Source organism: Myotis daubentonii, chromosome 7, assembly GCF_963259705.1.
Source record: "Myotis daubentonii chromosome 7, mMyoDau2.1, whole genome shotgun sequence".
In the NCBI taxonomy this organism is placed as follows: domain Eukaryota; kingdom Metazoa; phylum Chordata; class Mammalia; order Chiroptera; family Vespertilionidae; genus Myotis; species Myotis daubentonii.
The window spans coordinates 29,006,877-29,027,079 of NC_081846.1; the positions used below are offsets into that span (position 1 = coordinate 29,006,877).

General features: G+C 41.0%; 1 protein-coding gene across 6 annotated transcripts in view; it reads right to left on the reverse strand.

The window, feature by feature from the left end:
- The window catches only part of SPHKAP (SPHK1 interactor, AKAP domain containing), a 105,246-nt gene that overhangs the window by 52,389 nt on the left and 32,654 nt on the right, over window positions 1-20,203 (reverse strand). For all 6 annotated transcript variants that reach the window (XR_009453766.1, XM_059703401.1, XM_059703399.1 and 3 more), the window contains one exon: window positions 12,407-12,520. Coding sequence is in view for 5 of the 6 variants with exons in the window: in XM_059703401.1 (XP_059559384.1) it covers window positions 12,407-12,520 (114 nt within the window). In the remaining variant the exon portion in view is untranslated. The remainder of the gene's footprint in view (window positions 1-12,406; window positions 12,521-20,203) is intronic.

A 20,203-nucleotide genomic window follows, 5' to 3' on the forward strand; every position in this document is an offset into this window, starting at 1 on the left:
ATATATTGTTGTGTATGTATATGCACAAATAACTATGTATCTACATATAGATCGGGAATTTGGACATTGCTTTATAAATACCGTTCTTTATATTTGACTTTTCTTATTCAACATTACAGTTTGGAAATTCCTCCAAGGGTAGTGATATAGCCCCATCGTCGTCTTTACAACGACTGCCTCCCATTTCGTGGCTGGAGGTGGTGTAATTTATCCAACCAGTTTATTAATGGGAATCACTTTGCTTCCAGGATTTTTGATTTGTTTGTTTCTGTTGAAGAATGCCATGTATAGATTCTTATTTTCAGTTACTTTTATGGATTCAGTTTCAAAAGTGGGATTCCAGAGTTGAAGGGCATAGTAATTTCAATTTTAACAAATGCTTTGGTTTCCTCTCTACACAGATTTGAATGATTTAAATACCCACCAGCAATATGTGCGAGCATCCTTTCCCTTACATCCATTTCAGTAATATTAATGATCTAGTTAATGTACTGATTAACGTGCAGAAGGGGCTAACCCATGGCATAAATAAACAGGAGCCTGATGCTTCTAAGACCTCCAGATTTTCAGCTGTGCAACAATGCTCTCCAAATTAAATCAACATGCCAACAATCACATAATTTCTGGGCACTGTGAACCATGTGGACGGATCCATACCTCAGCCCTTATGTGAGTGGGTTTGATAAATTCTACTTTAGCAGTTACTCTTAGCATCATCTAACATTTTTTTTAAGATAATAAAGTTAGTGACTTTGGGTCTGAAGTTAGCAGTGATGCATGCCATGAGATAGACCAAGGAACCATTCCCAATGACCTGTGGTTAATTTAGGAGAGAACTACTCTATGAATTATTAATGACAATGTTAAGAAAATTTTAAAATCAATCAAAGCAGCTTCAAAGTTTAGCTTGCAAAAATCGCCACGCAGGTGGACATGGTCTTCTGGAGATTGAATTCAAGGTCAAATGGACTCCTATTCCCTATAACCTTAAGTCAAGCAATTGTCAGCACGAAGGCAGGTTGCATTTTTTGATAATTTGAAAAGGGGTGTTAATAATGCAAAAGTTTCTATAAATATATGCCATGACTCAAAAGTGTATTTAAATACAAAATTATTCTATAATGGAGTTAATTGATATAATTTCAAATACATCATCTGTTCTCTATATTAATGCCCCTGAGAAAACTAACCTTGAATTATTTGACGTCTTTCAGAAGCCCCCGCCCCCATAGTATAGGACTTTGCCTTTTATTTGGGTCTGCTTGCCTTTTTTCTTTTTCTCCTGTCTACCTTTCTTCTCTTCTTCTCTTCCTTTTCACCTTCCTTCTTTCTCTTTCTCTTCTTCTCAACATATATTCCTGCCAATCCAGTTTCTGTTCAGCATACAATAACCAATTTATCAAAGAAAAATGAGGTCATTCTATTCCAAAGCCAAGAAAAACTTGACTTTAAGAGGTCATAAACTATGTCTATTTTAGTTGCCATTATAGTAAAATGACTATTAAGGTAAAAAAGAACATAATTATGGGAGAAAATTCAAATTACAGAATATCATCACAAAACTGGAACTCAATATGAAGGGGTTTTTATAATGTCTGCATTTTTTTTTTCTTTTGTGCCATGAATGTAGTGATCTTTCAGTACATGGCCTCTGGATTTACACAGATGTGTCTGTTTTTCCAAATTAATCAGATTTAGAGCTCAGATGTGCACCTATATGTCCCTGTCAACTTACTTCCTGAAATCAAAGGCCCAGAAATAACAGAATGTATCCTCTAATTACACTCTCTTTCAATTACCAAGGACTTGCTTTTCTTTTCTATAGAACTGACAAGCGTTGATTCTCTTTCTGACTTGCAAACCACACTTCAGATATTTCTCAACCACCATGACCATGGCTTTTGTGATTTCTGGAAGATTGTGATTAACAGACTACAGTAAAATGGGATGGCAAATTAGGGTTTACAGGACTAAAAATACTGGTAGTAATCACAGCTTGGAGAACAAAAGCTGGATTTAAGCAGGAAGCAATATTGTTCTAAAAGATGCCAGATTTTTAGAGGAAAAAGAAAAGGCAATATACCTGTCTAATTCTCAGATGGAAGTCAGGGGAAAATGCTATGAAACATGTAATTTCTTAGAACACGTGGAGTAGTTAAATTAGAAGAAGCTAAGAGGTAAAGCAGAAAAAGGATGAAACAAGAATGAGAGAGTTTGTGGAAAATTGTTGTGGAAATGGATTGTCCATTCATTTCACATTTTCATATATTCATACATGAATATTGTTTATTATAAATTAGTCAAGTTTTCTTGGGTTTTATTTTCAAACAAATGATGTGATGACAATTTTTATGCACCAGAGGAAGCCATTATTTCTGTAACATCTTAAATGTCTTGTGGAGCTTCATTTTAGGCAATCCTCTAAAATGTTCACTGTTGATTAACTTTGAAAAGTGCTTTCATAAACTGAAAAACAAAACAGACTTTTCCTAAGCATGGTAAGCCTCCCTTCAGTTTCCAGGCACATGAACAGGGCTCGAGTCCATTTTTTTGGCTTTTACTTTTTCAAAGAACTTCTCTTTAGATAAAGGGAGCTCTGCCTACATGAAGAGTGAGAATGGATTATGACAAACAGAGGAAAAAGGGCATCTTTGAAGACACATTTAGTGAAGGAAGAAAAATAGTCAATGAAACTGAGCGGTCATAAGAATAGCTTGAAGCTTGTGGCCTTGATTGATGAATTCCCTTCACGGTTACTAAGGTAAACCCAAAATACAACCCTGGTTCTTTTACTTCTTAGGTAATTCAGACAATGTGTTTCACAGACCAAACATCAGAACAATAGCAGACTGCTGAGCAACACAACACCTTGTTGAAGGTCAGTGTAAAAAAAATAAAGGCCCCAACATTATGCTGTTCTCACTAATTAGGCAAAATATCACTTTCTTCCAACACTGCACTGTCAACAAGAATATATAAGTGTTTGAAAAGAGTCTTAACATTGGAAGGAACTTTTGAGTTTACAGAGACCAAGCCACTGAGGAATATGTCACGATAAATGACTAGCCTTGATTTTAATATAAGTTATTTTAGCTTGCACCTACCTTATTTGACTTATCCATGCTATCAGACAAAAATTGCAGTAACCAGAGAATCTTCTTTGGTACAGATATATCTATTGATGAATTTACAGTTGACAACACATGAAAATTATGGTGGTTTCAAGATTACATGACTACCTTCTCTTGTAGGCTGATAATGTGATTGTGTGGGAACAAATGAGTGACATAAATAGACGACTGGGTCTGCTATGCAATTAGAAAATGACTCAGTTTTAGCTATTTCTCATTTAGCATTCTCTGTCTGACCTCCTTTAATGTCTACATAGCTTCCAGCTAACAACTATATTGCAACTCAGTTCACTTAATCAAAGGAAATATTTTGCAAAGAATTTATTTTGTGGGCTTATTTTCAAATACATTCCTGAAAAAAAAAATCAATGCTATTTAATAAGTTTTCAAGGCTGCTCTGGACATGAATGACACCTGTTAAATGTTTTAGAATAAAATGAACAAAAGCATCTTCTGAAGTTGGACCCCATGTATTACAAGGAACTCCATTTTTTTTCCCTAGGGAAAATATTGGCTCTCTCAACAAAATATTCACTTTTACAAAAATGAGGTGCTCTTCCTCAGGGGTATTAGGAGTTTTAACTTCATGACAGAATGCCAACTCTACCTGTCAAAAAGGCTGAACGCTAAAGGATATTAAGCTACTTTTCATGGGAGATAAACTTCCTGACTCTCCAAGTTACAAACCTAGCCTGGGTCACAAACTCAAGGTACCAGAGTGAAATGGCCTGGAAAGAAGAAACTGTAGAGAGTTCCAGGTTTGGGACGTAGGTGAGGAGCTGTGGTGAAACTAGCAAAGCTGGCAAAAACTATAAACGCAAATATTTTAATTCTCTAGAAAGTGTCTAGAAAGTGAAAATATACAGAATATGAAGAAGCATTTTCCAGGAAAATCTACTGAAACTCAGAATGGAGTCTGTGGTATTTATAGCACACCTCACTTCCTCTTTTCCACTGCCTCCACTCCCCCCAGCTCAACTGGAGAGAAACTCCATTTGGACTCTCCTGCCTGCAGCTCACAGACAAAGGTTACTGATGTCACTTAGAGTCAGAGGCTGCCAGCATTTCTCATCCCCTCCAACTCCAAATTGAAGAGGCTGAATTCCTGGAGAGGGAGGCCAGGAAGTCGAGGGCTTCTTTCCTCCATGGAGGTCCTCTTCAGATGCTACCCCAGGTGTGACAGACCAAGAATCCATGAACACTCTCATTTCCACTTACTTACAGAGCAGATGTTACTCACTGGGAGGACAGCCAAGAAAACCAGAGGCTACTCACTACCCAGTGCGTACGGCTCAGAACGTTTGCCCAGGAGGAGAGGTTCTCTGTAAGAGAAGAGCTCAGAAACTCTCCCCAAAGGACTGAGATTATTTGAAACAGAGTTTAGGGAAGTTCAAGCCTAAGGGCACTCTTAGAAACAAGGGCTCCCCTTAATTAAGAGCAGTAAACTAAAACACAGACCAGCTAATTTAGAGAGAGCAAGAAGGCATAGCTAAGAAGAGCCTTCAATGGGTCAGAACAAAATCCGAAACTGGTTTTAAAAAAGACACCTGCCTAAATGTAATGGGAGCAGAGTACTGAGCTTTGTTAAAGGCAATAGAGCAACCAGCTAGTAAACAGTGGAGTCAAATAGGCAGGGCTGTGAGACCCAATGAAGCGAAAGAAAGACCAGGGAATGACACAAAGAGAGCCTTGCTAAGACCAGTGTCTTCCTCAGTGACTGTGCACAGGCCTAAGGCCTGGCATCGCTGAGGAGTGGTGAAAGGCTTAACCTGTGAGGGGGAAATAGACTTCACTAAAACAAGCTGGCCAGTTTAAAAAACATAAATTAAAATATCAAACAAAATAAGCTAAGGAGAAGGGGGAAGGGGAACCAGTTTCCAGAGTTGCTTCATTATCTAAATGTCCAGTTTTTTGAGCTTCTAAGATGCCGAGAATATTTGTTCATTTTTTTTTTCATGCAGTTCAGAGATTCTGGAAGAGTAGTCCGCATAGCATAAGACCCCGTCAATGCCAGCTGGATGAGTAAATGCAGGCATTGCCACTGGAGATGACCAAGGGCTATGTTACTTTGGCTCAATGGTACAGACATATCATATCTTAATAACATGTATACCTATTGATGTGATAACAAGATATTTATAACATATAACCTCACAGTAATTAATTTAAAAAATGTAAAATCTGACAGTAATTTAAATATGAACATGTGACGATCTTAAATTCACTAAAAACAATCGAAAAGCTAAATACCTTAAAACTTTTCAATAATACCAAATTAGGGTTTTCAGCATGGATTAGTAATACAAATCTTTTATGCCTAAAATAAAAATAATTCTACAATGTAGAAATTGTATCTTTTATTGCATTTTAATAAAATTATTATATTGAGGGAAGGGCTTACTGGGATACTGAAAAAGTGCTGTATTCAATGAATTAGAAGCTGATGAATTTGGGCTTTAGAGCGGGCCTTGCTACTAATTTACTCTGTAGCCTTGAGCAAGCCTTCCCTGCATTGCTATTTTGTTTTCTCACCTGAAAAGTGAGTGAAATGGGCAATATATCTTCTTGGGTTTATTCCAGCTCTTGGCTTCGGTAATTTCACGAATAGAAGTTCAGTGAGCTTGGCAGAAAAGAGAACACTAGTGCATTCTGTTTGTTTAGCATATGGCATAAATGCTCACCAAGTGACATTTGACCTTGGTGCTACCACTAGGTTCTGGCAAATGACTGGAGCATGGGTGCTGCTGGCATCTGTGGAGCAGAGGCCAGGGATGCTGCTAAATATCCTTCAATGCATAGGACAGCCGTTCAACAAAGAATCATCTGGCCTAATACAACATAGTGTCCAAGCCTGAGATACCCTGCTTTAGAAGAATTCATCCTGGGTGTCTAGTTAAACTACCCGAGCCACTGCTGACTTAGGCTGTCTGATTAATGATTATATTAAAACTAGAGGCTGAAATTTGTGCAAGAGTAGGCCTTCCTTCCCCCTGCTGCTGGCACCGGCTTCCCTCTGGCATCCGGGACCCAGGCTTCCCTTGCAGCCCTGGCTTCATCCAGAATGATGGAAGATCATCCGGTCTAATTAGCATACCATGCTTTTATTATTATAGACTAGGGGCCCGGTGCACGAAATTCGTGCACTGGGTGTGGGGCGGGGGGGAGTGTCCCTCAGCCCAGCCTGCCCCCTCTCACATACTGGGAGCCCTCAGGCATTGACCCCCATCACCCTCCAATTGCAGGATCGGCCCCTTGCCCAGGCCTGATGCCTCTGGCTGAGGCGTCTGGCCCGGGCAGCGGGGACCCGCAGCTGCAGCGGCCCCGCGATCGTGGGCTTCGCTTTAGGCCCAGGCAAGGGACCCCTAGCTCCTGGGACTTCCAGCTTCGACTGTGCCCAGCTCCCATCGCTGGCTCCACCCCTACTTCCTGCTATCACTGGCCAGGGCAGAAAAGGCACCTGATTCTCCGATCACGGCTGGGGGGCAGGGCAAAGGCGGCCCCAGGACTGCCTTTGCCCTGCCCCCCAGCTCTTAGCTCCCCCCTGGGTTTCCGATCACTGTCAGTGGCAGGGGGCTTCTTCCTGCTTTCCCTTTTGCCTCCCTGCATTGTGCCTACATATGCAAATTAACCGCCATCTTGTTGGCAGTTAACTGCCAATCTTAGTTGACAGTTAACTGCCAATCTTAGTTGGCAGTTAACTGCCAATCTTAGTTGGCAGTTAATTTGCATATAGCCCTGATTAGCCAATGAAAAGGGTAGCTCGTACGCCAATTACCATTTTTCTCTTTTATTAGTGTTGATAATGATAAGGCATCATTTAGCAAGGGGAAAACTTCCTGCACCCGTTTCAGCCGTTCAGGTGCTTCTGGCAAGTACATTGAATGCTTCCAGATTCTGCAATTACATTAATTCCATCATTACAGATGCTATGGACCAGCTGATGGGCTGAGTACTATCTGGAATAGTAAGTGAGGGTTGTCTCTGCTCTCAAAAAAACTGTACTATCCAAGCATGAAAAGCAGAAATTCTGCTTTTAGCACTATCTCATTTCCTAAGAAACTTCTAGGGTGAGCATGTCTCACTGTTACAAAAGAAAGAAATAATACTCTTAACTAAAAAACAGACATTCCACAGTGGTCATTAACCAGGTCCATTTTTAAATTTCTTCTTCTTCTTTATTTATTTACTAGAGGCCCGGTGCACAAAATTTGTGCACTTGGGTGGGGGGGCAGTGAAAATCCCTCAGCCCAGCCTGCACCCTCTCACAGTCTGGGAGCCCTGGAGGGATAACTGACTGCCAGGTTAGGCCCGATCCCCATGGGGAGCCGGCAGTCGGACATCCTTAGGGCTGCTGTAGAGGCAGGACAGGCTACCGCCACCACCCCTGTGCTCGCCAGCCATGAGCCCGGCTTCTCGCTGAGCAGCGCTCCCCCGGTGGGAGTGCACTGACCACCAGGGGCAGCTCCTGTGTTGAGCATCTTTCCCCTGGTGGTCAGTGCGCATCATAGGGACCACTCGTTCCGCCATCAGGCCGTAACTGGCTCTCTGACATCTCCTGAGGGGTCCCGGATTGTGAGAGGGTGCAGGCCAGACCAAGGGACCTGACTGGTGCATGATCGAGGCCAGGGAGGGACACAGGAGGTTGGCCAGCTGAGGAGGGGCCGTGGGAGGTCTCCAGGGCATGTCTGGCCCATCTTGCTCAGTCCCGATTGGCCGGACCCCAGCAGCAACCTAACCTACCTGTTGGAGACTCTGCCCCCTGGTGGTCAGTGCACATCATAGCAAGCAGTTGAGTGACCTTAGCTTATCATTAGTATACTAGGGGCCTGGTGCACGAAATTCGTGCACTGGGTGTGTGTGTGGCGGGGGAGTGTCCCTCAGCCCAGCCTGCCCCCTCTCACATAGTGGGAGCCCTCAGGCGTTGACCCCCATCACCCTCCAATCGCAGGATCGGCCTCTTGCCCAGGCCTGACGCCTCTGACAGAGGCATCAGGCCTGGGCAGGGGACCCTCATTTCCCCCCATCACTGGTTCTGCCCCCAGCCCAGGCCTGATGCCTCAGCCAGAGGCGTAGACCCCCATCACCCTCCGATCGCCTGATCAGCCCCTTGCCCAGACCTGACGCCTCCGCCAGAGGTGTCAGGCTTGGACAGGGGACCCCCATCTCCCCCCGATCACTGGCTCTGGCCCCCGCCCAAGCCTGACGCCTCTGACCCAGGCTTCAGGCCTGGGCAAGGGGACCATCATATCCCCCTAATCCCCGGCTCAGCCCCCCGCCCAGGCCTGATGCCTAGGCCAGAGGAGTTGACCCTCATTCACCCTCTGATCACCAATCACCAGATCGGCCCCTTGACCAGGCCTGAGACCTCTGGCAGAGGTGTCAGGCCTGGGCAGGGGACCCCCAGCTCCCCGTGGTTGCAGGCTCCACCCCTGCCCAGGCCTAACACCTCTGGCCTAGGCATCCGGCCCAGGCAGCGGGGACCCGCAGTGGCAGCGGCCCCGCGATCGTGGGCTCCGCTTTAGGCCCAGGCAAGGGACCCCTAGCTCCCGGAACTGCCAGCTTCGACCGTTCCCAGCTCCCATCGCTGGCTCCACCCCTACTTCCTGCTATCACTGGCCAGGGCGGCAAAGGCACCTGATTCTCTGATCATGGCTGGGGGGCAGGGCAAAGGTGGCCCCAGGGCCGCCTTTGCCCTGCCCCCCAGCTCTTAGCTCCCCCCTGGGTTTCCGATCACTGTCAGTGGCAGGGGGCTTCTTCCTGCTTTCCCTTTTGCCTCCCTGCATTGTGCCCACATATGCAAATTAACCGCCATCTTGTTGGCAGTTAACTGCCAATCTTAGTTGGCAGTTAACTGCCAATCTTAGTTGGCAGTTAATTTGCATATAGCCCTGATTAGCCAATGAAAAGGGTATCATCGTACGCCAATTACCATTTTTCTCTTTTATTAGATAGGATTACGCTTTGATTGGTTGAATGTCCGACTGGACACTTAGCATATTAGGCTTTTATTATATAGGATGCTTCAACCTGGGACTCTAAGTTGTGAAAAAAAAATGCTATCACTTTTAACTAGTTTTCCTGGGAGTTTGAGAGAACTAATTAAGAAAGACATGTTCATGCAAACAAATAATTCTACTAAAAGGAAATCAAAATTATGTAGCCAAATTCTTTAAAGCTTAAAGGTATTTTAATGAGAAACTTTGTTTGTTGTCAGTTTTTCTTGACAGACTTTCCACTCAGAGGAAAATTATAATAATAGCAGGAATTGTATGAAATTTGAAACTCAAAGCTAGTCTGAGCTATTTAATAATGCATTCTGTCAAAATAAATTTTAAAACAGTTGAGAAATGGTATGAACACCCAGGTTTAAAAGTACACTCAGATCTATTCATCCGACTATATTTATAGTGGCAAAAATCTCAAGACCCATAAATACTTCATTACGTATTTGACTCAGGCTTACGTGCTTAAATAATAAGCTCTTACTTTGGGGGCTGCGGGGCTGGGTCATGGAGATTACTGGATGAGCACTTATCAGAGTACCCACATTTCCTTTAAAAAAATAATCAGGTTAAAAAAACACCCAAAAGGCTAGCATACAATTTTTTTTTCAGAATGGCAAATCAGAAAGAATATAAAATTATATAGCTTTATAGGAGAATGCTATTTAGTTAAAAGATAAGCACAGTTTTTATATTTGCTACCTTTTGAAAAACTGTTAAGTGTGACTTTCAAGGGGCTCCTGACTTCCTGGCCGATAGTCCCCATTGGGCACACTTGTCATATTCTGACTGCTTCAAACTGCTCTTCACTAAGACTTCTCATTTCAGCTGGGAAATGAATGCAGCTCCCTATCAAAATAATGACTAAAAATCATTGTGTGATGCTTAGGAAAAAACAGCCGTACTGAGCCCCACACGCAACACCCTGAAAGCTTTCCAAGCCTGAGATTGTCCGTCAATAAAATTCTTAAGTGGCATGTTGAACTCAGAAACCTTGATTCACTGAGGTACTTAGTTCTAAGACGCAGCAAATTCATAAACTGTACTTGTAGTTCAGAAGAATGAGTACCAAGTCAATCAAAATTAAATATGAAAAACTTGGCCACTAATGTGGATCAGGAAGAAATGAGTGAAAGAAGCAATGGTTCATGTACAACAGAGTGCCCCAGAGTTGTGAACAGAATACAAAGCAATAAAATATGGGACAACATTGCTACAGGTTCCTCGGTTTCTGCTGTGATTATTTGTAAGTAGGTTTAGATTTGGGATGATTTTATGAAACTAAGTTTTAAAAGTTAAACTTTAATAAGATGATATTATTGTAAAATAAAGTTCTTTTTTGGGAGAATTTTTTGAAAAGAAATTAAGTACCTTTCCCTTGACTCTTTGGACTACTCCTGTGTGGCTATTTTGATCAAGTTTTCTTACACCCTGTCCTGGTCCGCCATCTGTATAGTTCACCTCTATTTCTCCTTTGATAATAACTGCCCCTTAGCAACGCCCAACTACAGACTCTGTTTCTTCTTCCCATCCTAGAAATCTGGTCCAAATGAGAAAAAGAGAAAGGAATTATAAGTTAAGAAACTGACCATGGGGTACTTTTTGAGAGATCAGAGCTAATTGGTCAAAGGGATCCTAAAATTTAGGTTTAGAATCGTGGACAAATTTTAACATTTGTGTCAGTTTCATTGATTGTGAACTATTGTGGGGAAACAAATCTTCTACTATGCCTTTCATGTGTGCTTAGATGTTTCCCCTTTTGGAAAGAATAGGAAGAACCACAAAGACAGGATGAATCGGCTCAACCTCACTGAGTCATCTGACACTAGAAAGGGCCAAAGAATTAAGAAAGGAAGTCAGATAGTTTTAAGTCCAAATTTGAGTCCATTGGGATAGGTGGAGGAGAGTTTTCTTTCATCGAGGAGGGTTCGATGGTCATCTTAAATTTGGCTATAAATTTAGCATTTCTAATTGTAGATCAGCAATCCAGATTCCAAAAATATAAAGTGTAGAGAAGACCTCTTTGCCCTCCGCTAGACAGACTTTTGTGCCCCAACTTCAAATGGGACACATCTTAATACAGGAGCTGCTTGGATGACAACTTTGACCAAAGTATAGCTGACATCGTTTATGCTCCATTTCTCTCCATTTACAATTTATAACTGTGTAATTAGAGATCAGTATCGGCTAATGCCCGAATTTTCTTAACTCATCTCAGAACTAAATTTGCAGCGAAGGTATCACTATTAATTACTTTCCACCTAATCCTTTTTGTTTACCCTAAAGATTTTTAGCCATCAACGAATATTCTTGACAAGGGATCAAATCCCCAAAGTAGCAGATTCAAATCATTTGCCCAAAACAAGAGATCAAATTAAGTCTGTTGAATGGACTCCGCTTTCCTTGTGCTGTGAGGCTCTGCATTGTGAAATGTTTTACATCCTCTATCTGCCAGTTCATCTGGTTCTGCTCATTATATATAAAAACTTCTCCATCCCATTTTCAGCTTTTTTTTTTCTTTCAGCAGAAGTGCTGGCATGCATATTACCTCCAGGAATAGCTCAGAGCTAATGCTCTCAACTTAGTCATGAGAATTTCATTGCTTTCCTTTTGGAAAATGCTCTCCCCCGATCTCTGTAATCATGACCCTATAAGATCCAGGCGGTTTCAATTCAAATGAAACATAGAGCCTTGTAGGACATAGAGGAAGGAGCATATTACACAACAACCGTAGGTACTCACATTCTAAGCTGTAAGAACATCTCTTCCCTTGAAAAGGAAGGTTTCATATATAAAGCTTAACTCCAGTATATTAAAACTCATGCCTGTACACTTCTTGGGTTGAAAAGGTTTTCAAACAATGACTGTAACTTATAAAAATGGTACAGAAATGTTACACAATTTTCATGATGGGAAATAACCCACTAGCAGGAGTTATACAATATATTGAAAAGAATCCTAGAGAGCTCCTGCATGGCCTGTTATTTCTTATCATACAATTCTGTTTCTGAATCGTTTTCTCTGTCAGTTTTGAAATATAAACATGGTTTTTCCTTTCTTGATCACTGATCAGATCAATTAACCTGTTGAAATGAGCAGAATTGGAATAGAGAAGTGAGCTCTGTGCATTTTATTAACAGTCCATATTAACCAATACGGATTTTCCAGAGGAGACCTCATCTTTAATGAATTAGGAAACTCCTATTCTGAGCACGAGTCCCTGAGCTGGATTCCCCGCTTTCTCGGACCATATCCCAGGTTGTATCTACTTACGGAAGCACAAGCTGTGTCTTCGGACTTGTCTTCCACGAACCCAATCTGGCAGGGTGTCCTCTGATTCTGCAACCAGTAGTCTGTAGACTCGAGCAGGCTATTGCTGCAAAGCACCTGAGGGAACCGAGAAGCCTTCTCAGTGCTATTTGGCAAGGCGTTCTGTAAACAAGCAGCTCTTTTCTGAGGAAACTTGATGTTTCCTTTTCCTCAGAGTCTCTGGATGTTAGAAAAATAAACTTGCAGGAAAATAGTACCTCTAGACTGTGTAAAATACCCAAGCAGGAACTGATGTTAGAGGAACACGTTGAAATTGATGTTAATACTGATGCTCCCTCTCTCATCAAATCCAGCATCTGAAAACGATGATGCATGTGTGACTTGTGCATAATTTGCAGTCAGATGCTTATTGTGGGGAATGGTGCAATGGGCAATGGAGATCAAACTTTGTTTTAGTGTAAGTGTTCTTTCACTAAATATTTTCAATTTTTTAAAAAATGGAATGTTTTTCCTTTCGGTGCAAAGTTGCTACTGAAATGATCATTCTTCAGTTCTTCAGCTTTGCTAACTTATCTGTGAAATAGGGCACCATCCATCTAGAACACCTATGGTACTATTTTAAGTTTAAAAATGATCAGGAATGAGTACAGTGCCTCACAGCCATCATTTTCCCATTTAGAAATAGTATGCTAATGCAACGCACACTTGAATACATGATTTAACAAAACCAAATATGCTTTACAAATACCTTATTCCTGGACTTGGATTAAAGCAAGAATAAAAATTGTATTTCTTAGCCAAAACATTTTGAAGATGCAACCTCATAAATAATCATTAGATTCAATTTCTTCCATGTCTAAATACTACCTAAATATTTTATAAGATGTTCTCATCTTGTGTAAGATTTCCGATGGTCTCCTGGTACCTTTTATTTTATTAGGATACATGTCTGCTAATATTTGACTAATACCTTTACTTCAGCAATATAACAGATTTAGTTTGGTTAATGCCAGAAAAATAGAATGACACTTCAATTACATTTCATTTGTGCAACAAAGGGTTGTCATTCTGTAAAGATAAAAATACACTAATTTTTGTCTCTGAAGAGAGAGCTAACCGAATATATATCTGACACATTTTCTATAGCATTTTTTTGTTTTAGCCAAGTGATGTTATTACCTTTAAATCTTTCCCCACTCAATGTTTATTATTACCTAGAGATGACAAATTTTCATCATTCTTTTCCAGAACAGTGTAGAGAGACACGTTGTGGATGAGCAGGTAGTTGAAAGATGAACTTGGGCTGTCACTACAGACTGAAGCTGGCACTAGAACTCAGCTCGCTTACAGGTTTTACCTCAATTGTGATTCTCAAAGTGTGAGCTTGGACCTGCGGGGGTCCCTGAGACCTTTCAGGGGCTTCAGTGGTGAAACGATTTTATACTAATAGTAAGGTGTTATTTTCCCTTTTCACTTTCGTGGTCTCGTGAGTACTCGGTGGGCTTTTCAGATTCCACATGGCCTGTGATAGTGCAACAGAATGAATGCAGAAGCAAACCTCCTTAACTCTTCTCACTAAAATGTTTTGTTTTGGAAAACAAACATATTACAAAAAATGTGTGTTCACATGTGATGTGCTTATTTAGTATTCTATTACCATTATTTTTTTAAATAAATAAGTTGTTTTTTAAGTGGTATCATCATTTAAAGTTAAATAAGTAATTAAACATAAGCAATGTTTTAGCTTTAATTTATAATACAGAAGTATCAATTAATATACTCTTATAAACAAAAGTTTTGTGCCGAAACCGGTTTGGCTCAGTGGATAGAGCGTCGGCTTGCTGACTGAAAGGTCCCAGGTTCGATTCCGGTCAAGGGCATGTACCTGGGTTGCGGGCACATCCCCAGTGGGAGGTGTGCAGGAGGCAGCTGATTGATGTTTCTCTCTCATCGATGTTTCTAACTCTCTATCTCTCTCCCTTCCTCTCTGTAAAAAATCAATAAAATATATATTTTTTTAAAAAAGTTTTGTGATATTCCCAATACATTTTTTTAGAGTGCAAAGTTATTTTGATTCCAAAAAAAAATTGAGAACTATTGCCCTAGGTCAGTGGTCGGCAAACTGCGGCCCCTTGAGTGTGGCTCTTCCACAAAATACCACATGCGGGCGCACATGTACAGTGCGATTGAAACTTTGTGGCCACACTCAAGGGGCCAAAGAGCCGCATGTGGCTCGTGAGCTGCAGTTTGCAGATCACTGTCCTAGGTTAATTTAGTTAAAGTAAGAAATAGGCTCTCAGTTCCCCTCCCCACTACCATCCCCTTTTATTTCCAGCATAAAGTAGAGTTGAAGAGCATGAGCATAGGTGGGCTAACTGGGTTGAAAACCTAACATGCTCATGTGTAGCAGGATTAACTGGGGCAGCTGATGTAAATTCTGAGTTTCAGTTTCCACATCTGGAACAGAGCTAATAATGCACCTCCCCACCACCACCCAGGTGGGATCACTGGGGTATTCAGTGAGTTGATAAGTCATGCAGACAGCAGGTTATCCTCTCAATACATGGTTTTCATTGTTACTATTTGAGACAGACTACAAAGGAAAATTGAAAGTTGGATGCCTTCACCTGAAATTAGTGGATTGAAAGCATTTCAGATGTGTGAAGACAATTTCTTTTAGCAAATATTCTCATCAAAAGTGTCATTTTAGTTCTGCATTTTGTAGTATCAATAATTTTTACTATTTTATTTGCATGTTTAGAATGTGCTGGGAAATTGGCTAACTGTTCCTATACATACTAGCTTTAAATTTAATCCTCATTGCAATGCTATAAGGGAGAAATTATTGTAAAGGTTAGACTCTTCACAGAGATGGTTCTCTTGAATATGATCTTGAGGCTCAGAGATGTTGGAGTTCCTGCCAAGTGCTCAGAGCTCATTTTGGGTCTGGTTTTGAAGACACTAAGGCCTGTGAGTGAAGTCATGTAACAGTGCTGCCTCCCATAACCCACACCAATGGGTCTAATTTGAGATGTGTTCCTAATAAGTTATGTGCATCTAATTTTCATAAATATAAGTACATTTTCCTATGGACTTCCATTTTAAAGTTAGTTTTAATTAATGAAATGCTGAAGTGGCATTTTTCCTTAAGAAGGAGAAACTTTCAGTGATGTAAATTGTAATTGAATTCATCCACTTGGCAAGTATTTCACTTTCGCAAAGGAAAGCATGCCTTTGCATCTGTTTCTGTTAACAGTAACCCAAACTCATGCCATTATGTTTCTGCTCCTCACCTTGTTTTGAGCTTTAGAATTTGGAACAGCCATCAATAATAATAATAATAAAAAAAGCCTTCACAGCATCATGAGAACATTAGAGATTTAAAATGGAGGCATCAAATGAATATGCTAATTAATAGTACTTTATAATGCAGTTTAGTAAGTCCTCTGCCTAGAATCACTTCTTAGCTCACTCCTCAAAATTTAAGCTCTGGGCTTCTTTTTTAAAAAATATTATTGGTTTTAGAAAAAGATGACGGGGGCGGGGGAGAGAGAGAGAGAGAGAGAGAGAGAGAGAGAGAGAGAGAGAGAGAGATTTGTTGTTTCACTTATTTATGCATTTTTTGGTTGTCTCTCGTATGTGCCCTGATCAGGGATGGAACCTGCAACCTTGGCATATCCAGACAACACTCTTACCATCTGAGCCAGGGCCTGGACTTCTTCTATATTCTAATCTCTTCAGGGCATCATAGTTGCAACTGTCAGTTATCAGAGCATACACATTATTCTTGTCCTAGGTTAGCCTTAGGAGAAGAACAGAGTTCAGAGGCAACGCACTTGGGTCTTTCAGAAAAGTGCTGAGCTGGATCAGCATATTTTCCTTGTGAAACACAGAGAGGCAGAGAAGGAGGCACCAAAAAGCATCAGCCTGTGAGGTGCCCCAAGATGTGAAAGAAACAGTCTCAAGACATGACTGAGATAATTAATGGCTACCTTTCTTCTGGGAAATAAGCACAGAAAGAGTAATCTGTCGAATCTTCTATTTTAAGGTATTTGTTGTACCTATCTTTAAAATAAATAACTAAAACTATATAAAGATCTGTCTCACCCTATCCTAGGAGTGAGGAAAAAGTCAGCAGCCTATGGACTTGCTTACTCAGTGGAAAGTGCTAGAAAGACTTTGCATTGGCGATTCTATGTCCCGGGTACTGGCTGTCTTCTCTAAGGTGCACCTGTGCTTTAAAGGAAGCCCACATGGCAGAGCAAGGAAGTGGAATCGGAAATGAAACTAAATCTTTCAACACTTAAGAGATATTTTGAAGAGAGCATCTTTGTTCGGTGAGAGTACTCATTCACCATGTAACCTTAAATTTTAAAGTTTATTCATCATAACTTAAAACAGAGTGTACCTGATCATATTAATAATGTAAATGTTTTCTCATACATTTTATAAATATTTAGAGATTGTCATTTAAAACTTTTATTCTTGCCCTAGCCAGTTTGGCTCAGTGGACAGAGCACCGGCCTGTGAATCAGAGGGTCCTGGGCTCGATTCTGGTCAAGGGCACATTAAAAAAAAGACAATTAGATCTTCAAAATAAATTAATTTAAAAAATTTTATTCTGTAACTATCAAATAATAGTAGATTTATTGAGAACTCTTTGGGATAATTCAGACTTAACGAGGTGGAATTTAAAGGCTAATATACTTAATTTGTTTGAACACAGTGGTTGGCTCATAGCAAGAACCCAATAAACATTGGCTAATGTAGAAATGATTATTCCTTGTGCCCAGGCTTAGAAGGGTAAATCATTTGTCCAGTTAGTGGGTAACTAGGATTTGAGTCAGGTTCTCTGGCCCCAAAGCCCTCATTAGGCAGTGCTCCATTGCAATTGATAAAATTATATAATTTCTCATTCTTGGGTTTTACCAAATCCCAGTCTATGCATTTATCCTCCTCTCTTTCAGGGCCTTGGTCTGGTGGTTGGGAGTGTTGAATTCCAATCCCGATTCTACTGACTGTGAGGTAACTTGCCCACTAGCTCCCAGCCTCAGTTTGCCCTTTGTGAAGAATTAAATCAAGTCATCTAAAGGTCCCTTCTACACATAATATCCGGTAATTCACCTCTTCTTCCTCCATTCACTCCCCCTTCCTCCCTTTTCCCAAGCACATCAAGAGGCAAATAAGCAAAGGGAATAAAAATGCAGGCTTCAATAAACCACTTAGCATCATATGTAAAGCAATTATAACCTGTGAAAAACTTCTGGCTTAACGGTTAGACAAACGATTTAAAAAATAAAAATGCTTGAAGGAAGAATGTGTGCTTGAGAATTTAATGATTTTGAAGCTTTATGAATATAATCTCCCCACTGAGAGAGTCCCTTTCTGAAGGGGAAAGAATAAAACTCAGCAGGCTCTCAATGGCTCATTTATTTATCTGCTATTTTTAGTTGCAGGTTCAGTTATTTCAGATGAAGAGCTAATAGTGAACGTGCTGTGCATTCACAAGTTTGAAATAATAATGGCACATTTGCTCTCAAAATTTCATGAATGTCCTTAATGATAAAGAAAAAAATCCTTCTGCTCTATTTTACACTTTTCTTTTTTATAGAGAGAACCAAGTTGCAAGAGTTTAGTATTGATGTGGAAAAGGGTGGGTGAGATAGACTACAGGAGCCTGGACACTGCCCTACACATTGCTGAGAACAATGCCTTAAATTTTTTTTAAAGTAATTGAGATTGGAGAAGACAGTAACTTATGGTTAGGCACAGAAGTTTGGAGGCAGAACTGAAATTCTATTCCATCTCATCACTTCGTGGGTGAGCTTGAGCAAGTCATTTAAGTTCAGTGGGAGTTAGTTTCTGTATCTATTACAGAGGTCCAATTAAAGCAACTCTACAAAGTTGTTCCAAGGCTCAGATAACAAAATATTTGTAAAGGGCTAACTCCTAACAGAGCAGGCAATTGATAGATGATAGCTGTTATGTGAGAATGCAGTACAATTTATACAATACAATTTCCATCTTAACATTTTATTGATCTTGGCACAACAGTGGACAAATTCTCCTTGTTTATTATTATTATTTTAATTAAAAACTTTATTTTTATTGATTTCAGAGAGAAAGGGAGAGGGGGAGAGAGAGAAACATCAATGATGAGAGAGAATCACTGATCAGCTGCTTCCTGCATGCCCCCTTCTGGGGGTTGAGCCCGAAACCAGGGCATGTACCCTGACCGGGAATCACACCCTGACCTACCAGTTCATAGGTTGATGCTCAACCACCGAGCCACATCAGCCGGGCTTCTTGTTTATTATTTGTGATGCTCAATTCTTATGTTCCTCCTCCTGCTTCTCTAATCTCCTCCTTAAGTCAATATTCGGTCAACAAAGGTTTGTTGTGCTCTTTGATGTTTGACACTGAGAATATTAAGATGAACAGAAATGACGGCTGTCCTTTTGGGAATTAATCTCTAGTAGGGAGAACAAGCACTCACAGGACTGTGATAAAGTAAGCAGGTGCTTTGATCAATGGCAACCCAGGTCAGGTATCACCCAGGATGGAGTGGCCAGTTCCTCCTGCAGAAGGGCTAACAAGAGAGGGCGCACCTGACCAGAATGTTGAAAGATGCATCTCAGTTGTCTAGGATGTTGGGGAGGGAACGTCCCTCTTTCTAACCAGCTTTTCCTCCTCTGATGCCATAAGAGCCTCAGCCTTTTACTCTTTCCACTCCCCTCAGTCATTTTCCTGAGAGCTCACGGGCCTTCAGGACATTAGTTACCGCCTGGAGGGTGACTCACTGCTCTACAGCTTCCACTCTGACCTTTCCCCGGAGCTTGGCTTCTCACATGCCTCACTGTTAGTGGTGACTCTTGGATCTCTTGCTATCACCTTGGACTCTCTGTGTCTAAACCCCAGCCCCTCCTTCCCTTATTCCTGTCTCTAAAAGAAATCTGACTCCTTGGCTTCCCTATTTGCAGATAACGACAGAACAATTCTCCTCGCTACTCCCGTGCCATCTGGGATACCTCTTTGTCTGTTTCTAGTCTTACAGTCTGTCCTCCAAAGTTAATTTTTTCTTTAATTCGCTTAATATTTGAGTGCATCTTATGGGCGAGTCTCCAGGTAACACAACAGACTAATTCAAAACTGATCTCCATGTTTACAGAACTTAAAGTCTGCAAGGGAGCCAAACAACAGATAAAGGAGCATGGGGACACACCTTTTGTTACAGGTTATGGTAGGTAATATGAGGAAACTCACCATGGTGCCCTGGAGAATAAAAGGGATGGGGGCAATACTTGGGAAGGGTGGGTAGGGAAGCCTGGACACCCACAGGGACCAAACAATTCACATTATAACCATCTCTCTTCTTTATTTCTCTCACCCCCAATCCTCCAGATCCACCTTGCTCACTGAAACCAGGGCATGAGCTGAGTACTTAAGTTCTGAAGACAAATCTAGTTCAAGTTCCATTTTCTTTCATTAACTGTGCAGCCTCAGGCAAGTCACTTAACCTCTTTGTGACTCAGTTTCCCCATTGACAAAATGAGGGTGGTGTTACCCATCATGAGGAGAGATTTTTAATTGACATTCAGAAAAATAAAAGGATATGATTATTTGAGGTGTTAACGAATAGCAGTTATTATTATAAATATGGTTACTGCTATTATGAAATTGTCTCTGGACCTTAACCTAAATTGATTGATTGACTCAGTACACATGAATGCTTTACCTTCTAGTCTAGTCCCATTAGACACTAGGCTCAGCCCTGGGAAACAAGGAAGAAAGACAATATTT